The sequence below is a fragment of the Vipera ursinii genome (assembly GCF_947247035.1).
Source record: "Vipera ursinii genome assembly, chromosome: 1".
Lineage (NCBI taxonomy): Eukaryota > Metazoa > Chordata > Lepidosauria > Squamata > Viperidae > Vipera > Vipera ursinii.
Genome location: NC_139512.1, coordinates 69735107 through 69750191, shown reverse-complemented (window position 1 = coordinate 69750191; position 15085 = coordinate 69735107). Strand labels below are relative to the sequence as shown.

Sequence of the window (15085 nt, the reverse complement as noted above, 5' to 3'; positions counted from 1 at the left end):
CACGTGCCTGAGCCACAGTAACCAAACGATGTCTTTTACCTTCATGCGTCGCCACCAATCCAACTGGAATCTCCCATCTAAACTTAATATCACGTTTCTTAAGTTCCTGTACCAGAAATGCAAAATCTTTCCTTCTCCTTAGGATCTTCGGAGGGATCTCTTTTAAAACCAAAACTTCTTGCTCAGCCACTACCAAATTAGTATCATAAGCAGCTTGAATGACTTCATCTCTCATTACTCTCTTTGTAAAATAGACCACCACATCTCTGGGTAACTTCCTCTGTCTTGCAATCCATGAATTTACACGAAAAACTTTGTCCATATTTCCCTCAATTTCAGATGCTGACTGGCCCAGTATCCCTTCCAGAGCCTCAGAAATCAGCTGCTTTAAATCTTCTTTACCATTCTCCTTTAAACCCCTAATTCTAATAGCATACTGCATCTGATTATACTGAACAAGGCTCAATTCTTCGTCCATTTTATCCCTTATATTTTCATTTTCTAATACCTTTGCTTCTAATATAGAGTTCTTTTGACTGAGATCCTCCACTTTTATATCCAACTGTAGCACACATTCAGCTACGGATTCAACCTTAGACAAAATGTCCACCCTCATTGCTCTCAGCTTCTCTTCTATCTTCTTCTCCAATTTCTCCATTTTCTCCTCCATTTTCTCCTCCAGCTTTTTCAACTTTTCATCCATCATATCAGACATCAATTGTGTATGCTTTCCAAGAGCGTCTTGTAAATCCTTAAGCGTCAATGCCGGGGGAGATGCAGGAGGAAGCAAAGCTTGCAATGAGGTCTCTTGCACCAGGGAAGACCCCGCATTCCGGAGAGCTTTAGAAGTTTTAGCCGCCATCTTCCCCCACTTTCACTTATTACTCACTTTCACTTTAAAGCTATAAAATCCATTGAGCTAGAGAGTAAAAATAAAGAGTCCACTTCACCTTGACCTCCTGTACCGCTCTGCCTGCATCTTGATAATCAAAAGTATTTCCTTTTGGCAGGGGTGGTTGCTAACGCCTGGCTCTGCTCCAATAATCCCAGAGCAGAGGCGCTGCGCAGCTCGGAGCAACCCAGGCTTTGGGGGGGCTCATCCTTCAGCCGCCCATGCTCTCAGCTCAGGCGGCCCCAGAGAGCTCAACCCCTACCTGGGGCCTCACCCCCTCCTCTTCTCCCGAGGAGGGGGCTTCAAATCCATCTAAACAGCTGATCGGCGCTGTTTACGATGGAAAAACACAGCTGCGGAGCGGGCAGCCCGAAAACGGCTGTCTTCGGCGTTGCGTCGCCACCGGAAGACCTTTCATCCACAATTTTTACATGTATATTTTTACATTTCCTTTTGGGTGCCTACAGTATCTCTGTAATAGTTTATTGATCGCTTTTAATCATTGTTTATCTGTATTTCAATGAGAAAATGTTTTTTAGAAATTTGTTAAATATGAATTAATAGAGCTATTGATCAAAAAGACTACCTGGAAGCTACAACCAGTCCAAAATGTAATTGCGTGTGCATTGATAGGTGCCCCAAGGTTTATCCATATAACTCCTCTATTGTATGAGCTGCACTGGCTCCCTGTTTCTTTCTGATTGCAATTCAAGGTGCTGGTTATTATCTTTAAAACCATATATAGCACAAGGCCAGATTATCTGCCAGACTGTCTCTCTCTAAGGACATCTATCTACTCATTTTACCAAATCAGATAGGGTGGAGATGGTCCTAGTCCCTTCCCTTAAACATTGCCATCTGGTGGGAGCTAGCGTGTGTGCCTCTTCTGTGGCAGCCCCTGCTCTGTGGAAGACCCTCCTGCTTGAAAGTAAGCAGGTCTCCACCTACCTACTCTTCCAAAAACCACTTAGGATCTGGTTTTCCTCCCCACATCCTGGGATAGGCTGAGATGGATAAGAGGATTTAACAAGCGTATTGGAAGCTTAACTTTAGTGCCAGGCTTTTAAGGTTTATGGTTTTAATAGATATTATGCTATTTTTATTGATGTTATTTTAATTGTTTAAAACTGGGAGCCATCCAGAGCTTGGTATAAGCTGGCTGGCTAAATTTTTAAAATAAGTAAATAAATGAATAAAATTTACTTACAGGGATGGCCAGTGTGGTGCCCATCAGATTTCCTTCCACGCTTGATTTTATATGTTATAATGCAAAGCAACATTTGCCTCTAGCATTATGTTAATTTTCAAGAATGCCTCTGGTTCCCATATAGACCTAGAGGCATTCTGAGAAAATTGAATGGGATGAGTATCTCTACCCCATTATTTGCTTGAAAAAAGTGTCACTGAGATCCTGATAAATGGGTATTTTGTAACTGTGCATACTCACTAATGCATGCACTGAGGATGGGCTAGAATTGCCGATGCTTGTCAAATTGTGACAGCATCCACAACACGCAGTTAAAATTCCAAATATTCCCTGCAGTTCAACTCTTTTCTTATGAATCACAAAGACAGCATACTAGCCAGTGAAATAAAAGGAAGAATCTGTAGTATCATTAAAACTATCAAATCTGGCATAAGGTTCTGGGAACTAAAGTTAAACATAAAATATTATCCTCCACTGACAGGTTGCAAAAGTACAATCTGTGATAGTGCAATTACTGCTTAAACTTAAGCAAAATAAACACAGTGCCAACATACCAGTAACTATTAATAATTTAGTAAATTTGCATTTACTAAACAAATTAACACCTCTAATAGAACAGATAGCCATTTCTCTTTTCCAAACATACAGAATGAAACGTATGATTTCTTATTCCTTTAATTTAAACTGTGAAAGTGAAACTCCTATGCTGAAGAACAGTTAGAGGAGTAAATAAATGTAAAAGGATTTCTTTCATTGGCTCAGTTCTTTTTTTCTTTGGTTGAGATGTTCCTGCCAAATAAGATTTATCTACTTATATTATGCACTCTAAATCTCCAGCAGGGTGTTCAGGAATACATCAATCTGCAACAAGTTGAACTGTCAGCTTATTCTTGAACCTCTGTTTGACTGCTTCCAGACCAAGGAGAGCTGAGCAATTGGGAAATTGCTTCTGCTGGTCTTCAGGCTCAGCTGTTTCGGTTTAGTTTGCATTTGCATCTGAGATCGGTATTAAAATTTAATGTTGTTAGTTGCATAAGAGATATGCAAATGCTCTTGAAAAAGAAACTCTCCTATTCAGTGGCGTAGCGTGGGGGGTGCAGGGGGGGCCGGCCGCACCAGGCGCAACATCTGGGGGGGTGCGCTCGCACTCGCAGCTCTCTGCCTCTGCCTGGCTCACTCACACTCTCTCACTGCAGTGCTGGCTGTGCGAATCCGATCCAAGCCGCCGTGTCGCTGCCCACTGTGGAGGGGGGGTGCCAGGCGTGCGGTGCGGTGCGAAGAGAGAGCGAGGGACTATCTGGGGGAGGGACAGTGCAGCGGCCGCCCAGCGGGTTAGGGGGCGCAAATTACTTGCCTTGCCCCGGGTGGTGACAACCCACGCTACGCCACTGCTCCTATTCCTTTGAACTTGTGGTCAGTTTTCTTCTTTCACCAAAAGTTATGCTTAGTTGAAGATGAAACATACATTCCTGTCTTCTTTAGGTTAAGTGTTAGAAAGTTAAGGCTGTTTACAAGAAGTCAGGAGATTAAGAGTATGCAATTTGATTTATGAGCTCTAGAGTAATCAAGAAGGAACAGATGGAAAAGGCCTTTTAGAGTTCTTTACTTGAAAGCATTTTTATTTCATAATGGCAAATAGTAGAATTTCCAAATCTTTACTTGTTCCTCTGGTTTTCCTTCCTTCAGAACTTACACAGATAAACAGAACAAATGAACTTTGTTAGCATTAGCCATCTTCAATCTGAACACATAACTTTTCCATTGATTGCTATCAGGGATCACTGATGTGTAAATACGTGTGTAAGATAGATGAAAATATTCCATCTGAGGAGGTTAATGGGACTGTCTAAAATTTAGACATGTCAAACACAAGGCCCGGGGGCCAGATCCAGCCCATGAAGTGGTTTCATGTGGCCCACAAAGCCATCCTGGAAACAGTGAGGGAACGGCCCCCACTGCCTTGGCCCTGGCCCAGAGAACCTCCTTCTGCCAGAGACCCTCAGATCTGTCCCACTCCTGCCCAGGCCCCCATAGGCACCCTTGATGCGAACAATGTAGAGCTGGCCTTGCCCACCCAGTAGGCCATACGCACTTTAGCCACGCCCACCCAGGCCACACCCACCCGGCCCCTTGAGGGCAACCGCAATGCTGATGCGGCCCTCAATGAAATTGAGTTTGACACCCCTGGTCTAAATGGACTGGATGGCACTGGGTGCTTAAAATTCTATGCATGTTGAAACACATTACAATCTGATCTCTGGCATCAACCACCCAACCAGCAGTCTCTAAGAGGCTGTGTTACCTGCCTCTAAGGAATAAATTTGTGGAAATAGGAAACCAGTTGGTCACTATCTAATACAGGGGTCTTCAAACATGACTCTTTTATGATTTGTGGACTTCAACTCCCAGAATTCCTCAGCCAGCATGCCTGGCTGAGGAATTCTAGGAGTTGAAGTCCACAAGTCATAAAAGGGCCAAGTTTGAAGACGCCTGAGCTAATAGCTAGAGAAGTTACTCTATTTCATTCAAATATTTCCCTCTTCCTCCCCAATTCCTTCATACTGGGTTTATTGGTTGCAAGACTGGAAGTAGATTTTCTCTTCTGGTGATAATAATATCCAATAATTATATTCTACATGATTATGTGTTATCATATATATCTATGATTATGTGTAAAAAGACACAATCATAGTTATGCCACGGTTACTGAAAGTAATAAGGCTTGCACATGCTGTACTCTGGAGCTGTGAAATAATGAGTCATCATCTCCCACATATCTCGAGAGAAAACATTTGGAGCAGAGCAGTGACACTATTTCAGTTATATGCTTACTAGAAGGCAGTGGTAAAATGTGATTACTGTGAGCTGAAATCATTACATAGAGACTGAAAACTAATTGTGGAAACTCCCAGCAAAGTGCCAAATTAGGTTTTGTAGATAGAATATTTAGTGTTTTAGAGCAATTGTCTTTGAGTACCCTGTACTCCATATGTCTTGCTTTGTGACTATATTGCATTTCTATACCGACAACTATTTTTCTCTAGGTAACTTTTAGCTCCAACTCAAGCAGATGAAACCATTCAAACCAATCAGAATGACTAAATGATTTTAAAACAATTAATTGGACCAACTTTCTCTAATTAACTCTGCCCATCCTACTGATCTAGCAAGAAGGGCATGCTCTGAGTACTGCTATGTTTATGGCATTTACCTGATCTACTAAGCTAGTATCTCTATCAAAGGAGATGATGTGCTGTAGTTAATTGAACCTTAGTCACCACACAGCAGGACTATTGTAACATGCTATGTGTAGGTCTATCCTTGGACCCTGAGAATATACCATTTTTAAAAGCACAGTGGTTAAAATGTTGGTAGGTCAATCATACCAGTGCAGAATAACATCTAACAATAATAGGATAAAGTGGTACCTTGGTACCCAACTTCTTTGAAACTCATTAAAGAATTGGATACTCATACAATTGGTATCCAATGCATTTTGACATAAAAATTTTGTCCTAGTACACATCAACGCACAAGCTAGAACTTGTAGTGTCAGTGCCTTCTGACTCACTATATTATTCTTTACATGAAAAAATTGTTTGGTACTCATTGTTTTTGGTACTCATTACACCTCCCAGAGCCAATTAACAATGAGTACCAATGTACCACTGTATTTCTAAGCCTGAGTCAAACTTCTGTTCTTTACCTATAAAAACCTACACAGCATAGCACAGTTTAATCAAGCAATGTCGGAATAGAGTTTGTCCATTTGCTTTGGTCCTTGTGAAAAGTCCAGCACACTGACTTTTTAAGGCACATGGGGTATAGACAAGGTGAGTAGCAGTTTCCCTTGTATGGAGGTCAAAACAATCTCACTCTTTCATGCCCTTGGCTCAAGCTAATTATGGTTTAATAAAAATGTGTTGTATTATTTGAGGAATTATTTTATTTGGATTTTTATATCATTTTATGTCTTTGTTTTGCTGTCCTTCAGGATTAGGGCAAGCTAGATATTCTATACGATGGTAGATAGGTAAGATATGATGGTCAGCACAGAGATAGGCTGATAACAAATGAAGCCGAGTGAATTTAATGTTATTTCAATCTTTAAATGTATGACTGCTAAGGTTTTACCTTAATAAAAATCAGCCTCTTGATTTGTAAGACTAACATACTATTTGTGTTTTATTTGCTAGATAGAAGATATCATAACAAGAATGCAGGATGACAAAACAGGTGGAGTGCCCATTCGCACGGTCAAGAGCTTTCTGTCGAAAATCCCTAGTGTTGTCACAGGTATGAGCATAATTGAAAGGTAACATGTTGTTTATCTGCACCCTTATTAAGATTGTAGCGTGTGCTCACACTGTGAAGGAAATTTGAAACCTTCATCAGTGGTTCTCTCCAACATGTGCCTAAATCATTATATCCCCTCTAATTCGAGTTTTAATGTTGATGCCTCAAGGCCAGAAGTAAATGGTTCCACTCATCAGAATGAGCAGGAGGATTAGCAAGCACAGGAGCCTAGTTTAACTCATTTTAAAAGAAGTATTTTATGCGTCACTAGCTAAAAAACTGTGACCCTACAGAAAGGTCAGTGAATATGACTAAAATATCCAATTTTGTTAATCACCACATATTCTTTCAATGGCTGGCCTCTGAGCAAAACTTCAAGGAAACTGGCACAGGTAATTTGGGAGGTAGAAAACACCTTCCAGGTAACTGAGGTAATGGACAAAATGTTTCAAATGAAAAATATTTTCAGCGTAAAACAGCTTTTCCCCACCTTCCCAGAAGTGCTAGAATGCTGTTGCAAAAAGATGTTGTTTTGATCTCAGGAAGCTTCTGAAATATTAGTCAGAAAGGCATTGAGGTGCTTCTAGTCAGGTTAAGACAGCTATTTCCTACTCAAAATAGTATGTTTCAAAGTCAAAACCTTTGTACCCCATTGACAAGGAGGGCTGGGAACTAGGGGAGGCTGAGATAGTTTCCAAGGAGAGCAGTTTTTGCTTTAGCAGTTGTGGGCCACCTGGCTGCTTCTTTGGACTTGATTTTGAACAGCAAAATGCTATATGTACATCAATCTCCTACATAAGTATGACCGTTAGCACAATTTTCTTCAGCTTCACCAACAATCAGAATCACTTGTTTTGTCCCCACCCCACCAGCAGTGCAGATTTGAGCTAATTATGTTGTCAATACAATTTTGGAAGTGAAATGGGGAAAAATGTTGAAGGTAGTGAGGGAAAACGGCGAGTGAGGAAAGGGTTAAGAATCTCCCCCCCCCCCATTGGATTCATTGGCAACCTTGCCCTCCCATTTCAATTTTGGGAAGTAAAATCAGTGAAAGATTGGAAAGCATGAAGATGGTAGATGTGGAAACTGTAGCTTTGTCCCAAATAGCTAAGAATGGCTACCAAGTTTCAGAGAGTCAAAGACTCTGTCCTGTGCTCTGTTTGAGCATCTGTCTTGGAAGTCATTTTCTCTGATTCCATTTGGTGGCTTCCAGACGCATCCTTTCCATTAGCCAAGAGCTGTTGAGAGAATGAAAAATCTCAAGAAGTTGCCAAAATTGCAGAATCCTGTTGGTTGAAAGTGCCCTAGGAGGTAATCTCAGGCAGATCCATTTCAGGGCAAGAGGGAGCTCTGGGCAAGAACACAGGTTCCAGTATGGAAAGGAAAGGAAGGCAAAATGCAGTCACCCATGAATCAAGGCAGAGCACAGAAAGTAGAAGTTTTTGTATTTTACAAAGATTCATATTCCATGTAGAACACTGCACAGCTCCTTATCTACAGATGCAGAAAAAGAGGATCTGGTGTAAAAAGCTGGGGGGGATCAAACTAAATTGAGTTGGGTACCTTTGCTGACAGCATGTTTTTTTCTGGAGGCAAAGGCTTTAATGGCTGTCAGAAGGTGGGAATGGGTAAGAACAAGCCAGCTGATATTCTGTATATTGCTATACAAGATTAATACAAAGTATATTTAGAAGAGGTTTTGTGTGTGTGTGTGTGTGTGTGTATACTGTGTGTGCAGTGTGTGCAAACAAAAATTTCCTTCTCACTCCTTATGGGTGGTATGTGTCCTCAGTCTTTGGGAGTTTGAGGTTCTGCACAGTATCATACCTGTTCCTAGTACTGCACTCTTCTGAACAGAAAGCTTTGATGTTGTCCTGAGATCTGCTGGAGCCATTTTCCCAGCTTAAGAGACACAAGTGCTCCGACCACAACTCAGACTACTTTAGCTTTTACTTTCCACATCTTCTCTAGTTCCTCCTTCAGACCCCTGTACTTCTCCAGCTTTTCATACTCCTTTTCCTGATGTTGCTGTCACTTGGCAGCACTACATCAATCACCACCATTGTCTTCTGGTCCTTGTCTACTACCACAATATCTGGTTGATTGGCCAGTACCGGCTTTCCAGCTCATGTGTAGAGGCACACAATGCCAGCTATGTGATTGTGCCATTCATTGTATACTGTTTCTGCCTCTATCACGCACCCTATCACTTTGTGTTAGGCAGTCTCTGAGGCCTCTCTGCACACTCTACACCTCTGGTCCTGTGTCATGTGGTAGATCCTTATTCCTATGGATCTGGTGTTAATGACTGTTGTTGTGCTGCTGTGATCCTCAGTGCTATCTTTTAGTCCAGTTGCCTCGTGAAAAAGCATCTTTGGAATAACAGCATTTCTCCTTAACACACACTTGCCCAGTGTTACAGTTCTGAATCCTTAGTATCTGTTCTCCACTATTTACAGTCCAGAGCTGCATTTTCCATTTTGCTGGCTGTTTTGCCAATTCCTTCCTTGGCTTCAGCTGCCACAATCCCTGGCTGTAGATCCTCTGGCTTCTGGCTATTTCAGCCTTCACCTCCACTGTTCCACATTCCTTCTAATTGCCTCTCGTTCCAGTAGCATCTCCAGCCAAACATAGGAGAAAATCCCTCTCTTTTTGAAAAAAAATTACATGCCAATTCTAAAGAACTTAAACTGGTTTCCATTTTTCTCTGCAACTGCCTACATGGCCAACCTGTACCTTCAACAGTCTACTATAGAGAAAGAAATCAACCTTGACAATTGCATGTAACATTATTTTAGGGCAGTTCATCCTTCTGCAGGGGCAAGGAGGGATCATACTATATTGGGGCTTCTGGTTTGAAATGGACTATCTCAGTAGATGACACTGCCACTCGTTCAGATTGAAAAGCTGGTGTGGTGAGCTGCCTTGGAACTGAATTCCTAGCAAAGCATAAAATCATGGTTTATACCAAGGGCAATTGCATGTTCCACTCTGGTGGAGTGGGAGGAATTGATTCTGTGTTGTGCCATTTATTTTTTGAGGATTCTAAAACCCACAGTCATTGTCAACAGAAGAAAGTGCTGCAGTTAATTGAACTACCTGCTTTAATTTGTGAAACACGTTTCATAAAATCAGAAATATCCCAAGGAACTTTTAAATTTGCAAATTCTACTTATGTTTTCTGTACTTTCAAGCATCCAAAGTTCTGGGACAAGCAGGAAATGCCTATATGAAGATAACCTATGCGCAGATTGGTCATACTAACTGAGATCTGTATTTGATATTTTACACAATATGATTTATCAAAGCAAAGTAGCACATAGAGTCATTACTTATTAAATTTGGCAGTGTACATACAGTAACTGAAATGAATTATGCACATTAGATATATTTGCTTAAATGTGGCACATTGTTGCATGTTTATTTGTGGTCTCACTTATTCCCTTTGTGTTGTCAAATTAGGCTGTGTAGACAAATGTCTAAAGGACTCATTGAGTGCTTCCCAAAAGCTAAAATAACAGCAACACAATCATTTTTGCATTCACTGAAGCTGCAGAACTCATAACCTTTGTTATTTTGTGACCCAGCCATTCACGCAAGCACTTTAAGAAAAGCATTTTGTGCTTACCGTATCAGTATCACTAACAATAAAGATCCCTAATTCTGTTATAACTATAGTCCTTAAAGGTGAACAAAAATGTAGGTTGGCCTGTTCCAGTTTAGTGTTCTTCAGATATGATACTAACATTACTCCTTGCTGTATCACCTAATTTGGAATGTCTTATGCTGCTGGTTGGGAATGATTGGAATTGTAGTCCAACTCTTTTGAAGGTCAGCTTGTTTGAAAAGGCACAAAAAGCATGATGATATAATTTCAGTGCTGTCAAGAAGTAATATCTGAAAATGTGCAGGTCAAAATGAAACATTCTTCATTCTGCAAAGGACATCTCAAGATGATTATGTATATTTAGCCCCATCCCCCCAAAAGGGAGAGGGCTGATTTTTTTTTCTGAACAGCTAGTCAGCACCATTTTTAGGAGAAAATAAATAAGGTAATGATGAATCCTGAACTGACTGTCTTGTCTTTATCTAGTCTTTATAGAGAATTTAGCTGTCTGAAAACTGAGCTGTGGCATTCATCAAAATAGTATTGGAATAGGACCCCTTTTTTAGCCAATAATTTGCACCATCTGAATTCTCTAAAATGTAGATTGTCCCTTGTTTGTAATAAGAAGAGTTTACAAATTACTGATTTAATCAGTGCTGGCAGCCAACTTAATAAAATTTGGTTAGCAACACATTTTCCAGCAGTAGCTATGTAGTCATCTGCTGCAAACCTCCTACTTTTGGATTTATTGCATTGAGAAGCTCTGCTTCTTTCAGCTGTACATAATTTTCTAATCACCTCTTGGATGGTCACCTGTAGGGTAGAATTCCAAATAGACCTGTTGATGGTACAACAAAATACTTTACTTATGCCAATGCCCCATTGAGTTCAAAGGGCTCCTTCCATTGGATTACTGCCTTGATACAGATTGCACCTCCTTCAGATAACATGAATGCAAAGAAACTGTTGTGCCTCTGAGTCTAAACTTTATCTGTGAATAGATAGAGAAACAGAAAGGAAATGAGAAAGCAGGCAGCAATACCTCACTGAAGATTAGATCAGCTGCAGTAGTGAAGGGGTTTCATGAAACCCTTGATGTACCGGTAGTAGAATTTGTAATCTTTATAAAAAGGTAGTAACCTCTATATATGTGCACATACAGTGTATGTGTGAATATATGTTTATGTGGATATATGTGTCCATATAGATCAGGGGTGTCAAACTCGCAACATCATGTGACATGTTGCGACATATCGTGACTTTTTTCCATTGCAGTAATGGGGTGGGCACGGTTTTGGTATGACACATTCGGCCCGTGGGCTGGCAGTTCGACGCCCCTGATATAGATTGTATTTATGTTTGTATGTATGAAAATTACTGTATGAATACATACAAACAGTTTTGCATATCCTGCCTCAGTGTCCCCATATGGAGACAGCTTACCCAAAATTGTTGTTATCCTTAGCTTATGAAGCCACAAATGCATGAGAAGAATAAGATGGAACAAATTTATAAACCATGGGTTATTACTTTAGGACAGGGGTCTTCAAACTTGGCCCTTTTATGACTTGTGGACTTCAAGTCCCAGAATTCTTCAGCCAGGCATGCTGACTGAGGAATTCTGGGAGTTGAAGTCCACAAGTCATAAAAGGGCCAAGTTTGAAGACCCCTGCTTTAGGATCATTCTCTCAGAAATGGGTTGGTGGGGGCTTACAAATGAGGACCTATGGCGAGGGTGAGGGTTTCTATGAATGGGGACAGCAGCGCAGTGAAGATTGATGGGCATGCAACAAGTTTTCATAAACAAATTCTCTCCCGAGAAGAAGAGATTGTGAGATTGCCTACTTGTGCTCTGGATAGCTACTCCTTGTGAGGAGACAGCAGGAATTGAATTTCTTGTTGAATGGCTTGGGAACCAAGGGATTACCCAACACACTCAAAACCACTGTGCAGCCTTTATAAACACTTCCCTAAACAATAGCCTCAGTTCTGTAAATTCTTTCTGAGGTAATTACTTTACAACGTAAGAGATATTTTAATCAGCAGGAAAGAAAGAATAAACACACTTGGTGAGTCTTCTTTCTGGAATAAAAAAAATTGTAATGGAATGTGGGGATGACCTGAGGGGATGAGGGGAAGAGATGTTACCCACGAAATGATCAGACAAGAGAGAGGAGAGAGCCCCCAATGAATTAATGGTCAGAGGAAAAAACTTAGTAAGGACCCACCCGAATGGATGTAACAGTTAAAAGTGATAGTGGGAAATTTGTACTTTTAGACTTGCAAAATGGATGTCAGCTTTTGTAGGTAAATCAGACCCAAAGCCTGACTAAATGAATTAATTCCACTTTATTGTAAGGCCACATTAACAGAATATAGCAAGTTTGAAAGTATAGTCTCCCCACTACTACTTTTAACTGCTTGATCCATTAGAGCAGGGCCTTCCTAACTTATTTTCTCTGACCATTAAGTCACTGTAGGGTCCTGACTCTCTTGCCTGGTTGGTTCCTAGGCAGCATCTCTTCCCCTCATTCCCCAAGGTCAGGGGTCTTCAAAGTTGGCCCTTTAATGACTCGTGAACTTCAACTCCCAGAATTCCTCAGCCAGCGTACCTGGCTGAGAAATTCTGGGAGTTGAAGTCCACGAGTCATAAAAGGGCCAACTTTGAAGACCCCTGCCCAAGGTCATCCATTTCAGATTTTGACTTAAATGCAAAAAGCTTAAGATTGTGTTTTAAGAAAATTTAAATTGATAAGGAGACAGTAACTTTAGAAAACAGAAGAATCTTTTTTTTCTTTGATGAAAGTGCCTTTGAAAATATAAAATTAGCTAAAGAAACAGACTGGACATTTATAGGAACGTTGATTGTTTACTATTTAAAAAAGTAGATAATTGGTAGATTTTACAAAATAATAAGATAAAGGGTAATATGAGCCAAGCTCCATGACTGTATCTATGAAGAGCTTGTTGGGACTAAGGTATTAAAGACAGAGAAAAGCAAAACATAAAAATAAAGGAGAAACTTGTCTTTTATTATCACCCTGGTAATAGACATACTTTTTATTTTGGGGCATAAATATTATAATGGAAACCACACAAAAAGCAGCAGAAATAAATGAAGATTCACTAGAACAACCTACAGAAAAGAACAAAAGGTCAGATTTATTGTTGAAAATGGGTAAGGAATTTGGCAAGAAGATGACTTTAATATTTGCCAAAAGTTTGGATGCTTTTTCAAAAGGAAACGGAGGAAGGATTTGCAGGGATAAAAAGGATATGAAAGATGTAGTTGAGAATCTGTAGGACCCTTGACTAGATATGTAAACCAAATTAATGAAAAAATTGACTTTTTGGAAAGTAAAATAGAAGTTATAAACACAGAGATGGAGAAAAAAATTAGGTAACATGGCATTACAGGAATTGAGAGGAAAATAATTTTATTTAATAGTAAAAGCAATTAGAGAAGACCATGGGGAACATAAAAAAGGAAAGATTGTTAAGTCCCAATCTAACTTTTTGGATTGATTTGCAAAACTCAGAAATGTTCTAAGGGATTTCCTTGTGCACTTTGTAGGAAGAATACTAGAGCAGCAGCAGCAGCATCTTAATACTAAATTGAGGATTGATAATACAGATGTAACTGTGTGCCCAAAGTTACAGCCATTGTAGATCTCCTGCGGTCACATGAGCAAAATTTGTATGCTTGGCAGCCTGCCCACACTTACAACCACAGTTGTTGTTGTTGTTAGTTGCGAAGTCGTGTCCGACCCATCGCGACCCTATGGACAATGTTCCTCCAGGCTTTCCTGTCCTCTACCATCTTCTGGAGTACAACCACAGAGGAAGCTGCAAATCTACCCACCCACCCACCACCCCTACTCCCTGGCTATCTCCTTTCCCCAACTCTTATTTTTTTGGTCCCATCACCTACCTTGCTGGGCAGCACACAAACCCAAAGCTTTAGTCACATACCGCAAATCTACCCACCCACCCACCACCCCTACTCCCTGGCTATCTCCTTTCCCCAACTCTTATTTTTTTGGTCCCATCACCTACCTTGCTGGGCAGCACACAAACCCAAAGCTTTAGTCACATACCGCAAATCTACCCACCCACCCACCACCCCTACTCCCTGGCTATCTCCTTTCCCCAACTCTTATTTTTTTGGTCCCATCACCTACCTTGCTGGGCAGCACACAAACCCAAAGCTTTAGTCACATACCGGTAGTTAGTTCCAAACAGCGGCATGAGAAGGAGTCAGATAAGCAGCAAAGGAACAAAAGGGAGAAGCTGGCTTACTGGAGCTGGGAGCAGACTTACTTTTCAGCTCCTTGCAACCAGAACAGGGGAGAGATGCTAGTCCTGATGGAAAGCAAACAAAGTGAAGTGAAGCAAGCAAGAAAAAGCAGCCCAGCAGCAAGGGAAGAGGCCAGCTAAATTAGGACCCAGTGCAGCGTTCCAGTGCTGAAGGGGCTTTCAAACAAGACTATGTGCTTAGCAGTGAGAAGTCTCGATGCTTTGAAACACCAGAGAGGAAGCTTAGTGATCCATCCATTGCTGGTGTTTTGTAAAAGAATGAAACCATTGAGTATATCCAGAACAAATATGGGACTAAGAAGTTTCATGTAGCATTTGAATAAGTCTTCCTTCCTTTCTTTTTTTTTTTCTGTTTTTTTTATATATTTTATATTAATAGTGTTTGTAGTTATCCTATATGAGCTAGAGAGTGATAGATTTTAGAGTTTATGGTTGTTAGCATATGAATGTTTATGATTGTTTTTTTTTGGTTTTTTATACCTTGTACTTAGCTCTGGGAAGTCGGGGGGGGGGAGGGGAGGGGGGGGAGGGGAAGGGAGGGAGGGAGAGGGGAGGGGTAGGGGGGACTGTTAAAGATAAAATGTATGACAAAACTTTTCAATAAAAAAAAAAGAATGAAACCATGCTTGAGGGCTAGGCCTCTGCCCCGATTAGCTGGCAGTTGGGAGATTGCAGCCCTCTCTTAGCTCTTGCTAAGCTTTGTGGAAGCAAGCCGCCTGCACGCAAAGGTGGCAAATCCATGATGAGATTCTCCCCCAAAATTCCT

The 15085-nt window shown here is 40.8% G+C and overlaps 1 protein-coding gene across 5 annotated transcripts in view; it reads left to right on the top strand.

The window, feature by feature from the left end:
- RGS6 (regulator of G protein signaling 6) overlaps positions 1-15085 on the top strand; it is a gene marked incomplete at its 3' end in the record, with an annotated part of 225008 nt that overhangs the window by 92594 nt on the left and 117329 nt on the right. For all 5 annotated transcript variants that reach the window (XM_083350559.1, XM_083350561.1, XM_083350560.1 and 2 more), the window contains exon 2: positions 6296-6395. In XM_083350559.1, coding sequence (XP_083206685.1) covers positions 6296-6395 — 100 coding nt within the window. The remainder of the gene's footprint in view (positions 1-6295; positions 6396-15085) is intronic.